General features: G+C 42.3%; 1 protein-coding gene across 1 annotated transcript in view; it reads right to left on the reverse strand.

Annotated features, from left to right (window-relative positions):
- LOC143514008 (zinc finger CCCH-type antiviral protein 1) overlaps positions 1-2,413 on the reverse strand; it is a 7,964-nt gene extending 5,551 nt beyond the window's left edge. The window contains exon 1 of the mRNA XM_077004717.1: positions 2,180-2,413. Coding sequence (XP_076860832.1) covers positions 2,180-2,204 — 25 coding nt within the window. The 5' untranslated portion in view covers positions 2,205-2,413. The remainder of the gene's footprint in view (positions 1-2,179) is intronic.
- Between the last annotated feature and the right edge of the window lie 11,185 nt (positions 2,414-13,598).

Genomic DNA, 13,598 nt, shown 5'->3' on the forward strand with positions numbered 1-13,598 from the left:
GTTGAGGAGACACCTTCCCACCACCACTCCTCTCAGGTTGAGGAGACATCTCACCCACCACCACTCCCCTCAGGTTGAGGAGACATCTCACCCACCACCACTCCCCTCAGGTTGAGGAGACATCTCACCCACCACCACTCCCCTCAGGTTGAGGAGACATCTCACCCACCACCACTCCCCTCAGGTTGAGGAGACATCTCACCCACCACCACTCCCCTCAGGTTGAGGAGACATCTCACCTACCACCACTCCCCTCAGGTTGAGGAGACACCTCACCCACCACCACTCCCCTCAGGTTGAGGAGACATCTCACCCACCACCACTCCCCTCAGGTTGAGGAGACATCTCACCCACCACCACTCCCCTCAGGTTGAGGAGACATCTCACCCACCACCACTCCCCTCAGGTTGAGGAGACCTCTCACCCACCACCACTCCCCTCAGGTTGAGGAGACACCTTCCCACCACCACTCCTCTCAGGTTGAGGAGACATCTCACCCACCACCACTCCCCTCAGGTTGAGGAGACATCTCACCCACCACCACTCCCCTCAGGTTGAGGAGACACCACCCCACCACCACTCCCCTCAGGTTGAGGAGACATCTCACCCACCACCACTCCCCTCAGGTTGAGGAGACATCTCACCCACCACCACTCCCCTCAGGTTGAGGAGACATCTCACCCACCACCACTCCCCTCAGGTTGAGGAGACATCTCACCCACCACCACTCCCCTCAGGTTGAGGAGACATCTCACCCACCACCACTCCCCTCAGGTTGAGGAGACATCTCACCCACCACCACTCCCCTCAGGTTGAGGAGACATCTCACCCACCACCACTCCCCTCAGGTTGAGGAGACCTCTCACCCACCACCACTCCCCTCAGGTTGAGGAGACACCTTCCCACCACCACTCCTCTCAGGTTGAGGAGACATCTCACCCACCACCACTCCCCTCAGGTTGAGGAGACATCTCACCCACCACCACTCCCCTCAGGTTGAGGAGACATGTCACCCACCACCACTCCCCTCAGGTTGAGGAGACACCTCCCCACCACCACTCCCCTCAGGTTGAGGAGGCATCTCACCCACCACCACTCCCCTCAGGTTGAGGAGACACCTCCCCACCACCAGTCCCCTCAGGTTGAGGAGACATCTCACCCATCATCACTCCCCTCAGTATTCAAAGGTGAGTGTCCACCCCCACATCACTAACTCCAGCTCACAGCATTATCGTAATTTTTCTTTTTAACAACATGATCCAATTTCGCTGTTTGACATGTGCCAAAACTATTAGTATTTCCAAATGATTGTGGTTAGGTAGTTGCAAAGATTAAGTATATGGTAAACCAAGACATGTCTATTCAAGTCAGTGATGTGAAAAGCTCGTCTGCTAATATCTACAGAAAGCAGACTTGTGGTGTGTCTTTGAGGCCATGCATGGAAATATAGGTGCATCTTTAAGGTCTGCGCCTGGGGATGTCTCGGAGTTCATAAATGGACACACACATGCTTTATATTCTATATACAGACTGTAAAGACTGTTTATATTCACTAAACATTCACAGTCAGAGTCTACTGATCACAATATCGGGTTTACATTTTGCATAACTATTAGTATTTGCAGAATAATGACAAGAAGCCAATTCCAACAACGTTATGATGTCACGTTGATTGCAAACGGTTCTAATGTTAAAGTGTTTAAAATATACTCAAAGTAAAATATTCAAAGGAAGAATACATTCTTTGCGTGGCATATGCTGTGTTCATTTAAGATAAATGAGTGGTGTGCTGTGTTCATTTAAGATAAATGAGTGGTGTGCTGTTTTCATTAAATGAGTGGTGTAAGCAGTCTCGAAATAAAGCATACGAAACTGATAACGAAACTCCTAACCCACTTTGCGAAATCAAATCGCAATGTTGAAACTAAATTACATTTGAGAGTAAGAAATGTTAAAGATACTGCCACTTAAAAGGTTTCTCAAACTAAAAACTCCACACGTAGTTTACTTTCTCAATTTATGAACGTATATTAATTACTGACATTTGAATTACTGACAAGCCAATAAAAAGTAGTCTATGATCAAATATTTTAATGTAATTATTTTAAGAATGAACAACAGAAAAATAATGAACAACATGATGATGAACAACAGAAAAATAAAAGTATGCGATACTCACAACTTGCTTCTTCGTTCGACGCCATGTTTCAAATCAAGTTTTAGTTTCATTTCTTCATAAAACATGCCAGCAGTTTTTGATATATATTATAGTTTTTTAAGTTTGACAGTTTATAGCAAATTAATCCAGCGATATAGCAACTATTACTATATGTAATAAAATAATATCGCTCAGAAAGACAAAAACCATTAATTTATTCCAAGTAAATCAACATAAAATAGAGCACTGGATGGAGACAGAGAACCATGTAGTAATCTTCCAACCGGAACGCGGGTGCCATCTTGTGGACAGATTGTGTCTCTCATAATAAAGATTGCATAACCGTAACCACTTGATTAGAAAAATTGCAGTTACATAGATTCAGTGCACGATTTGTCTTAGCCATGTCCGTCTCACTAGATTATGAAATTTAAAACGCTTTTGAATTTCTTGCCTATGATTTCAATCCTTGATGTTTTTCGGTAACTAATTTTCCCTTCTATTTTTAAATGTTAAATTCAGAATCAAAATACTAAACTCATATGCTAAAATCCACACTCTAAAATTCGCAGTACAAAATTCAAATTAAATATCCGGAACACCAAGGATAAGCGATCCTTATAATAAACAGTTGGACACACACAACCTGAAACGCCGTGCCCTCATGTCTCATATATTATGTCCTCATATATTATATATACTTCTGGAATGGAATTACAGTTTAAGTTTTACTTGTTTCCAGGCTCGTTCAAAATCAAATGGATTTTGAGTACTTTTTTATAAACTACCCTAGTTATTCGCTAGTTAATTTACTAAACACCTATTAACTGTTCGGCAAAGTTCTGATTGACCCAGGGCCGGCGCCACGGGGGGGGGGGGGGGGGGGGGGGCGAATGGGGGCGTTGCCCCCTCAGGCGAGGTGTCCCGCCCCCTAAATGTAAATAATAAGACCCATTTATTTTACAGCAATCGCAACATGGCACCCCCTCGGCCGCTCATCAATCGTTACACGCCACCCCCCGCTCAACAACTTACGTTCGCCACCCCCCCCCCCCCCCTTCAACAACTTACGTTCGCCACCCCGAAATTTTCTGACGCCCCCTCACTGTATATGTTCTGGCGCCGGCCCTGGATTGACCTACGTTTGTACCTGATTTACCTATAGAGGTGGGGTTTGTGTTGGGGAAGAGGTTAAAGGCAGGGTTCGAATTACGGGGGGGATTGGGGGGGTCAGACCCCCCCGTTTAAGGCATCAACCCCCCTAAAGGGGCAAAACCAATAATTTGGGGGGGGGGGTCAAAACATTTAAATGTACTTCTCACATATAATGTTAAATACTACAAAAAAAAAATGCAGTGTCTATGGCTGGAAGAATATTCTGATACGATTTCAAGCACCCCTAAAGTGGATCATACCATTCCGTGTTAATAGCCATTCGCGTTTGCCTGCCTGACTCATTATCGGTCAGGTGATGTAATGGATTTATCATTTACGTGCTGTAGACATTACAGTAAGAAAGCAAGACACTGTAAGGATGGTAAGACTTCAGTTTACTGAAGCACGCGCTTGCGCTGTACTGGTTTTCATTTACACCCTGAAAAAAACTTGACCCCCCAAATTATCATTGTATAATTCGCACCCTGGTTAAAGGAAACAAGGTTGGTGTTGTAGGACACTTGCACTACTCACAAAAATATTTATGGAAAACCTAAAAAGTTCATGTTACAGTGATATTATATAAAAAGCAAGGCATTTAAGTAGGAGCATTTGTTACACGCCAACTCGACTGACCCCATAAGACTATGGGATTGAGGTCTGGAGAAAGCACACTCCATTTGAGGTGCCCCAGCAGCCGTTCACGGTCTCTGATGCAACCTCGATTAGCTGGAGCATTGTTGCCCATGAAGATGAAAGTAAGGACACAGGTCCCTTGTCCAGTGTCTGGTCTGGGTGCCTGTCACCTCTCTTAAACACGCCTGGAGTCGTGTGGCATTCTTTTATCCAGTTCCGCAGGAAGATTTTACAGAAGATTTTAGTGCTTGTTTAATCAGAGAATCTACCTTCATGTGCTCGCCTGTTTCTATATCTCCCTGCTTTAAACTAGCAAGTGCACAGTACAACTTCTGCAAAGTGCAGTCCCTAACACCAAGCTGCAACACGCAAGCACTAACAAACGCTTGCACAAACTTGCAGCATGTTGCAATTGACAAAAACAGGTCTAAGTAAAAGACAGACATGTTAAGGAAACAAATATAAATTGAAAAGTTCAATATAAGTGACGGTTTGAAAACTGGACAAACATTCTTTCCTGCTGTAGGCCTACATGCATGTGACAGATCGTAGGTGAAGTTGCCCCCAAAACCTACACCACTGATACAGATACATTTAGAAGCAAAGACACAGCACAGAACTACATTTAATTCCAGTTACAAATATAATAAAACTTATGTTTATTTGTCTTGTGTTTAAGTAGGCAAGTTTTTCTTCCAACAGCCACATATACCACATTTACCTTTCTGTCCCGCCTCCTTCCTCTCCACACACAGTAAATAACAACGATAACACATGAGATAATAACAGAATCTGACTACAGTAACTGTACCTGCAGTAACTGTACCTGCAGTAACTGTAGTCCAAATCAGCATTCTGGCTATTTACTAAGATCTCAATATTTGTCATCAGGAAACTGAGGAGTAATGTTAAAGTTGTTTTTGTAACAACAATTACAGTAATGTAACAACATTACAGTGTTAAGCATGTGAACGGATGTCTCTCCAAATGTGGGGGAAAATGATTGTCATAAGAACAAACTATATTAACATCTGAAAATACAACCTCCCCATCTAAGCTCCTTCTGTGAAGGATGTGATGTCAGTTGAGTGTGACCATTACTGCAGTTTTGAATGATTGCAGTGCTTACACAGTTCTGTCACCTGCATGTTAGACGAGTTCCCTTTGTGTGTGATGGTCCCTCAGCAGGGGCCATTGTGACCCTTACTGCCTTGTTACTTCGTAAGTCTGTCAAATGGTCTGAGGGAGATTCACTGGTTTGGATCTTTTTATTATGATAATGATACAGTCGAGTGTCCCGAGGTTACCCAGACACCTTTGGGTTCACACTATATATTAGTTTTTTGCTGCAAAACACATCCTGATAAAAGGATTGAAAACCTTCAATTTTTGAATTGAAAACCTTCAATTTTTGAATTGAAAACGTCTTATTTTCAAACCCTTCAGGGTCGAGAGGGCAAGGCGAAAAATATCTTCACTAAGAGCACAGCGGAAGGATTTGTGGGTTAGAGGGGGAGGCCGCCGTGCTCGTTAGGCCACAGTGAGGTTACCACTGCGCCTTCAAATCACCACCACGTGAACAAGCCAAACCAACACGAACGCTTCGCTACAATCATTTATATGCATTTGCACTTCGTTTGCTTGCTGGAGACGTCGAGATCTGTAAAATGCTCATTTCTTCTTTTAGAGACTTAAGATTTTAACGCCTTGTTAATAAACCGACTAAAGGAAACACATATTGGGACACTGTATGTATGTACCTTGGTATAGTTCAGTTCAGTTCATTGTTCGGACATACCAGGAATCTCAAACATTGGAATATTCTCCCTCTAATGCAAATCGAGAATAAGCAAAAAATCTATTTCAAAATCTTATTTACGCCCACAAAATTAGCACACACCAGTCTACCCTATAGCCCAACAATATTACCTTATAGCCCAACAATGGGTGCCGACCGGGGCCTGAACCTTGGGGCTTTTTGTACCCTTCCTAAGGAGCTGAACTGTTGATGGGCATGGTTGATATTTATATGTAACAGGATCCCAGATAACCTGACCTCAAATCTGTTAATTTGCTCTACAAATTTCACTTCCGACGGGTTCTCAAACCCTAGACAGTGTCGCTCAGTGGGTAGAGGGGCAGTTTCAACATAGGCATCACAAGCCCGACCAGTACCTAGCCATGCTGTGTGACTATATCCACCTACTCTTTATGATTTCTATTATGTTTCTTGTATTATCTGTAAAGCTCTTTGCGCCCAGTATATGAGGCATCCTATATAAATGAACTTGCCTTGGTGTAACAGAACGCTGACTACTTTGTCTGGATATCTAACTGCATAAAACGGAACCCAGGAGGTGTGAATCGATGCTGTGTTTCAGGATGTTATCCAAGAAACAAGCAGCCTGTGAACAATGGGAATGTGTGATAATACATGCGGCTATTGTGGTAAAATGGGTCAACGGGAACGTGAATGTATCCAAAAAATAAAACAGACGCAGGGAAGGCTGTCTCCCCTGAGCTAACAGGGCATCTGTTCAAACTTTTAAAGTAGGCGACTCAGCTGTGTGCCTCCTACACACAAGGGAACCGTTTAAACCAGAAATGTCTGCTGTGAGAGCTCACGCAAACAAAAAAGTCAGTGGGCTGTATGCAAAAACTACTGTGAATGATCATGAATGTAATTTTTTGGTACACTATGGGTCAGGGCCGGAGTGGGCCACTTTTTCAGCCAGGGAGTTTCATGCCCAAATCCGGCCCAAAATTTTCCCCTCCTAATCGGCCCAAACTAGAGACTGACATGAGCCGGCCCATCTGGAATCCTCCCGAATCTCCCGAATAGCCACTCCGGCTCTGCTATGGGTACACATACTACTTGTAATGCCTTCAGTCATGGCAATGGTCAAGAGTCGATCCGCACCTCGAGCCCTTCGCGCTTCAAGTACGGCTCGGCTTGACCCGCCATCCCTCAAGATTCATGGAAGACACGCGGCAAGATGCTTCTCTGTCCTGGCTCCCAGATGGTGGAACGAACTTCCACTGGCTATCCGAACAGCGAACTCTCTCACGGTTTTCAAACGCAGACTGAAGACCCATCTCTTTGTAAAGCACTTATAAGCACTAATCTACTGAAGCATTGGTATAAATCGTAATTGCACTTTATCTCTGGGAACACTTGCTAATGTAGTCTTGTAGGTATTTCAGTCTTGCTAGGTATTGCTCTGTGTCTAATCTTATATTTTGTTGTCTTCTTTCTAGGTATCAGCACTGGCAACTGTTTATGGCAGTGCTTGAGCTTGAGTAGTTTGGACTTAAACCTGTTTATACTAGATAGAGATGCATATTCTGACTAAACACTTAGCACTTTTGTAAGTCGCTCTGGATAAGAGCGTCTGCTAAATGCCGTAAATGTAAATGTAAATGTAAAAACTTGGGCCATTGATTAAAAGTGATCATCCCTGGTGTAACAGGAAAAAATGAATACACATATTCAACTTATCCAAACAGTGATTTTAAGGTTTGGTGGAAAATCTCTTTCCTTCTCTGTAGTAGTAACCCCCATCAGAACATTTCAAATACTAGTGAAGGATGCTCTTAGCTGCATATGTTGTTGGACTTTGAAATTGAGAAACCCAAGCTCTCTGTTCTTGCTGTCCAAGTGTCAGGTCCTATTGTCACTAATCATTGTATCTGGTCAAGAAATAAGGATGACTCAAGACCCTGGCTTAGATTTCTCTTGCCAGACTGGAGCGGGGGATGTAATAACAGCAGCGTGACTACGGGCCGGGGTCGCAGTGCGCGGTAATGGCTCCTCCACGGACCGAGTTAAACCACCGCTGTCAGCGCTAATCTCGCGAGAACTGACTCTCGGGCTACTGCAGGTTGCCATCCAGCAGCTTCTTTTTCTACAGAATGCAAAACAAATGTATTTATTCTACATTATCATTATTTAAGTTATTATTATTGTTACTATTTAATAGTGTATTCTTTATTTCCTTTTCCTTTTATGATAAATAAAGTATTTTATTTATTTATATTTATAAAGTATTTTAAAGTATCGCTAATTATAGCGAGAAACACTCGCAGTCCGGAATATCCTTCCAAAGTTTTTGGGTCAAATCCTCGGTCGTGGCTTCAAAGCGCCGTGTGACTGTATTTCTCGATACCTGGAGAGCTTTGATTAAAGATAATATTTCAGATTTGTTTTTAAAGTCTCGGATCATAGAATCAGTGGCTTCAACAAATGTCTCTTTTATCATCTCTCCGTCTTGGACGGACTTCTTGTGTTTAACAATTAAGTGATTCAGCCGAAATTATGCTTCGGTGGCTGCCTTCGCTTTTGTGGTCAGATGTGAGTAAAATGACTGTCCGGACAACTGGGATTTTAGTTCTTTCACCTTTCTCCTCTCTCCTTTCTCCTTCTCAGCTCACTTTTCGGAGGAAAAGTTTTTTATGAACAGTCCGAAAATGCCGCTCCACGTTTCCGTTCTTTGGAATAGCAACGGCACACTGACTGATGAGGCAAACTCACATAGTGAAATATAGTGAATATGACAGTGAAATATAGTGAATATGACAGTGAAATATAGTGAAAATGACAGTGAAATATAGTGAATATGACAGTGAAATATAGTGAATATGACAGTGAAATATAGTGAATATGACAGTGAAATATAGTGAATTTGACATAGTGAAATATAGTGAATATGACATAGTGAAATATAGTGAATATGACAGTGAAATATAGTGAATATGACAGTGAAATATAGTGAATTTGACATAGTGAAATATAGTGAATATGACATAGTGAAATATAGTGAATATGACATAGTGAAATATAGTGAATATGACATAGTTAAACAAATCCTCCTCCCATTCTGTATGGAAGTGGTGGGTTTTAGGCTTCTTACTCAGACCAGCTACGGCACTCATTTTTACACCCTTTGTTGTTTTTAGTTTAAATTGGAGGCTAGCTACGCAGCAAGGTAACTGAACAAGTTAGCGCGGTTTAACGTGCATACGTAGGTTGTCGGAAGTTCAGACGTCAGATTGGCTACCCTGTATGTCAATCAAAAGACAACGGTCAGTGCAGATGGATGATAGCCTGTCATTCGTCCCCTACTTTTTAATGTCATGCGATCTACCCACACTTCCTTCGCGATCGACCAGTAGATCGTGATCGACGTATTGGGCACCCCTGCTCTAAACTCTTTATTTAACACAATCACTCGTGTTCTCCAGTTTGGCCTGTGAAAAACCTCACATGGGGCATGGAGGTTTACAGTGGATTACTGTAGTGCTCTTGTGCATACTGATCTAATTACACCACTGGTAGCAGATCCTACCAGTGTTTAATGATTACTACTGCTTTTTAGTTATTAATGTGGCTAATGGCTTTTGGCCAGCTCCCCTCCAATAGGATAGCTAGTTATGGATTGCTTCTTGCTTTGCAGGTGAGTAGCTTCACTGCATCATCTAAACAGATCAATAGAACAATTAGCACATAGTGGTGTCTTCCAGTCCAATATGTAGCACAAACTCATTGGTACTCTTACATGTGAACCCTTTGCAGGTGCTTGAATAAATTGGTGGTACTGTACCACACCATGGCATGCTAGCTTTATACAAGTATAATTAATTCTAGACTAAAATATTGACAAAGAAATGTCATCTTAGTCAAACCAACAGCTGCCACAGGTGTGGAATTGAGTCGGGATCGAATGGGGCGAAATATTCACCACCATGGGGCAAATATTACTACTCCCTCTTTGTTAATGATGACTATATTGTATGATACTTATGATGTGGGTGAATCTGGTGATCAGGATTGCTTGATGCAGTCTCAGACTTTGCCTTTGGACATTTCTGAGGTTCTTCAAACCAAAACCGGAGTCAACACAACAGAAATAACTGTCAGAAGGCAAAGTACAAAGCAGCAATATGGAAAGCAAGCAAATGTAGCTCTTGGAGCTCTTAGCCACAGTAAAGCATTACCACAGGTGCTTTTATAGATGCTGGACTTCAGAAATGGCAATGTCAAATGAATGACGTCCTAGGAATACACAGGACAGATGGAGAAGAGAGTTGTGGTTCAGGTCCTAGACTAGAACATGGAGAGCAAAGGGGTGAACCTGCCATTGTAATTGTTTGTTTTTTTGCATTTCCAGGATACACCAAGAATGATGGACGTCGAGGTGTTGAGCTAGACAGAACAAGGGTAGCTGGTGGTGGTATCAGAGTTCCCTTACACAGCACGCTGCTACACTGACAAACATCGGACTATGTTTACGCGTCCTTGCAATCATCAAGACTCAAGAGACTCTACAACACCGCTTTTGCATTGTAGCTTAAGCATAAACAGTTACGATGACCAGCAGTTCTCAGTCTACTTTCTCTTAAAATCACCTCGGTGACTAAGTACTCCTGTGTTTGGGAATACGAAAATGGGTAATCTGCTATAGCATTGTCTGTTAGTTTAAAGATTACTAGCTCTGTATGATTACTAAGGTTTACTATAGTGAATGCAAGCAAGGTGGATTCTAGTGGGGGAACTAGAATTTCCAAATTTCGAAGTTCAAACATGACTGCTTTAACAAATGCTGCTCTAAAAGATCCTAATCCTGTCATCATCAACGCAAATGCTGAATTCCATGTTCATAATATTCAGATCAGCTATTCATTGGAGTCTTTGCCTCTGTCTCACCTGACGGTGTACAGTCAACTCCGTGGTTTAACGTGTGGTTGTCAAGTTAGGCTTGAGAAGGGCTGAATATGCCTCAATAAAACATCTTTCAGTATTTTAGCCTCCTGACTCTCTCCCTTGGTCAAGGAAAAAAAAACTTTCCACAGTGTTCCTCATTCTTCTCCCAACACACACACACACACACACACACACACACACACACACACACACACACACACACACACACACACACACACACAGATTTCTCCAACCCCCCCCCCCCCTTAATTTTTGCTGTACAGGTCAGTAGTGTTTGCATTGGAGGCAGTCTGTTGAGGTCTTACATAAGCTGCATTACCCTCATAAAGTCCAGTGATTTATTCAGTCCAGGGAATTTTCCACAGTACTGCTGTGAATGTCTGAGGCTTAGACACACGGTGGACAGTAATTATGGCACTCTGTGAAGGAAAAGAACCCTTCAGAAGGTTCCTGTTTGTTGCACTGGCCTTCGTCAACACCCAAACATGAAATGTTGCTGTGTGTTTCTGGCATTACCATTCATGTGGTTTTGTCTTCCAGATGTTTGACCATGTTTGCTTGGAGGCAGAGATTGTAGTGTTTGTAGTGTTTGTAGAATCTGTAGGAGTGCTCGGATCTGGTGTTTTCTCCACAAAACCATGGGGGGCAACAAATTATGGGTTACCTGAAGAGGGTACGATAGCAATGGGATAAAACTGACCATTTGTATTTTAGTTATATCAGTGTGTGTGGCATGTTTAGTCTCATTTTGCAGTTAGAACCTTATTCTAACAGGTTCCATCACCCACTGCGAAGGTTGTTTAGAGTTCACCCCAAAGGTGGCAGTCCTGTGAGTAAATCCACTCTGTATGCAAATGTACTCCGTTGTCTTTACCAGCAGTCTGATTCCCATTGGTTAATCTGATTTTTGCGACTGCTTTTTTTTAGTTTCTTACCAACCATAATTTGGAGTCAGATATTATATTACTGTAAGTTTTATGCATGTCAATCCTTCTTATGCAACCATTTCTGTCCTTGGTTGTAGGCAAGCAGGTAGGGTAGTTAAATATCGTAACAAATACCCCTACAAATCCCTTTGGGGTTCCACTCTTAGAAGTTGTTTATGAGGAAGGCAGACATAGAGCCAAAGAGACAGACAGAGAGAGTGATAGAGAGAGAGAGAGAGAGAGAGAGTGTGTGTGTGTGTGTGTGTGTGTGTGTGTGTGTGTGTGTGTGTGTGTGTGTGTGTGTGTGTGTGTGTGTGTGTCATTTCCTTCTGCAGTGCAGAGGCGCTGCTGAAAAAGAGGATGATGATGATTAAAGTCGCCCATAACACAAACATCAGTGCACAGATGTATAGACTCATGCCTGCAAAAATAAACAAACATGCATGCATGAATTTTTCATTTATCTACGTTCTAAACTCATCAACTGGGCTTTAGTAGTAACATGTATACACATACATGAACATGTACAAACAGACGCAGACGTTTGGTAGCCTACAGGCTAATCTATTTATGGTGGTCTGTTCTTCAAAGCAGATCCAGTAATCTTAATAGTTGGCAATTACAGTGGACGTTTGTCAAGCGGTGCAAGGTCAGATCAGAATGAAACGAAACTGCAGCTTTAACTTCCACTGTTTCTCTAACAGGAGCTTTTCAGTGCTGCTAGCAGACATTCTTGCCATAGCACGGCAGTGACAAAAGGTCATAGCAATTACAGTTCCGTTTTTAGGTCTATAAATGGAAACCATTTTCATGTTTTCTCTTTCACTAATTGTTAGGTTCTGTTCTGAAGCCTCTTCCTCAGCTCTAGTTCAGCCACAGTGCAAACGCAATCCCTAGTGCTCAAAGAGCAACCCCGAATCAAGAGGCCAGAGTCGCTTGTAGCTTGTAGTAGAGAGCTTCTAGTTTATTCTCCCCTTCTAGCTTCTCCCCTTCTAGAGGGGAGGTGTTTGTAAAGTTGAGGTGTGTGTGGGAAGAAGGGGAGGGGTATAGGGAGGGAAGGCGACGTGTTTGTGCGTTAGAAGGTCGGGTGGTGAGGAGAGTCTGTTGTGAGCAGCTGGATAAGATTGAAGAGTGTTGAATTATCAGTTTAGGGGGCACGGGCAGGTCGTGACAAACACAAGCTTCTTCAACCTAAACGAACAGAATGATTTTATTAAGAGCAAGAGTTTTATTCTTACAGTCGGATGGCGATGAATCATGAGTCCCTGCTCACACTCCTGCCCTGTGTGCACTGAGGTTCTTACACCAGAATTTGGCAGACGCTACCATGTCAGACTCTGCCTTCTGGAGTCCGAGCACAGTTCTTACATCACACCCATGGGATGCTCCATTTCCTGCGGCTACTGTTGAACATCTTAAGCCAAATGGTGTCATTCACAAAATGCAGGTTACCAGGAATTTTGCAATGATGTAGCAAAAAATTATGCACACTACGATCTCTCCCTGTTCTGCTCATGAGAAATATTGTGTGTCCAGATCTCAGAAGCAATATTGTATGCCTAGATCTGCCATTATTTAAGTATATAAAAAGCGAATGTTTTATGTGTGCAATTCATAGAGGCCTTTTTAAATGTGTTTTTTTTGTGTGAAGAAATAAGACATAGGCCATTCTAATTATGTAATATTAAATGATATATAAATCACTAAATATCCAGGTTCATACATCTAAAACGAATACATATCAAGTTATAGAAAAAAGTCAGTCATAATGAAACCCTATTTAATACCCATGATGAAAGATAAAACTATAACGATCATAAACACATGAAAGATTTAGTGAACTAATACAGTTTCAATGGAGCTGTTTTTCCTGTGGATTTAACTGTATTAATATGGTTTCTTTATAATTTATTGCAGCATTCCAAATGCAATATCACAAGTTTTAGGAAAAAGCGAAATGACTAAACCATATATGCAACACTGACCATATATGTAGTCCACA

This window comes from Brachyhypopomus gauderio, chromosome 5, assembly GCF_052324685.1.
Source record: "Brachyhypopomus gauderio isolate BG-103 chromosome 5, BGAUD_0.2, whole genome shotgun sequence".
Classification (NCBI taxonomy): Eukaryota; Metazoa; Chordata; class Actinopteri; order Gymnotiformes; family Hypopomidae; genus Brachyhypopomus; species Brachyhypopomus gauderio.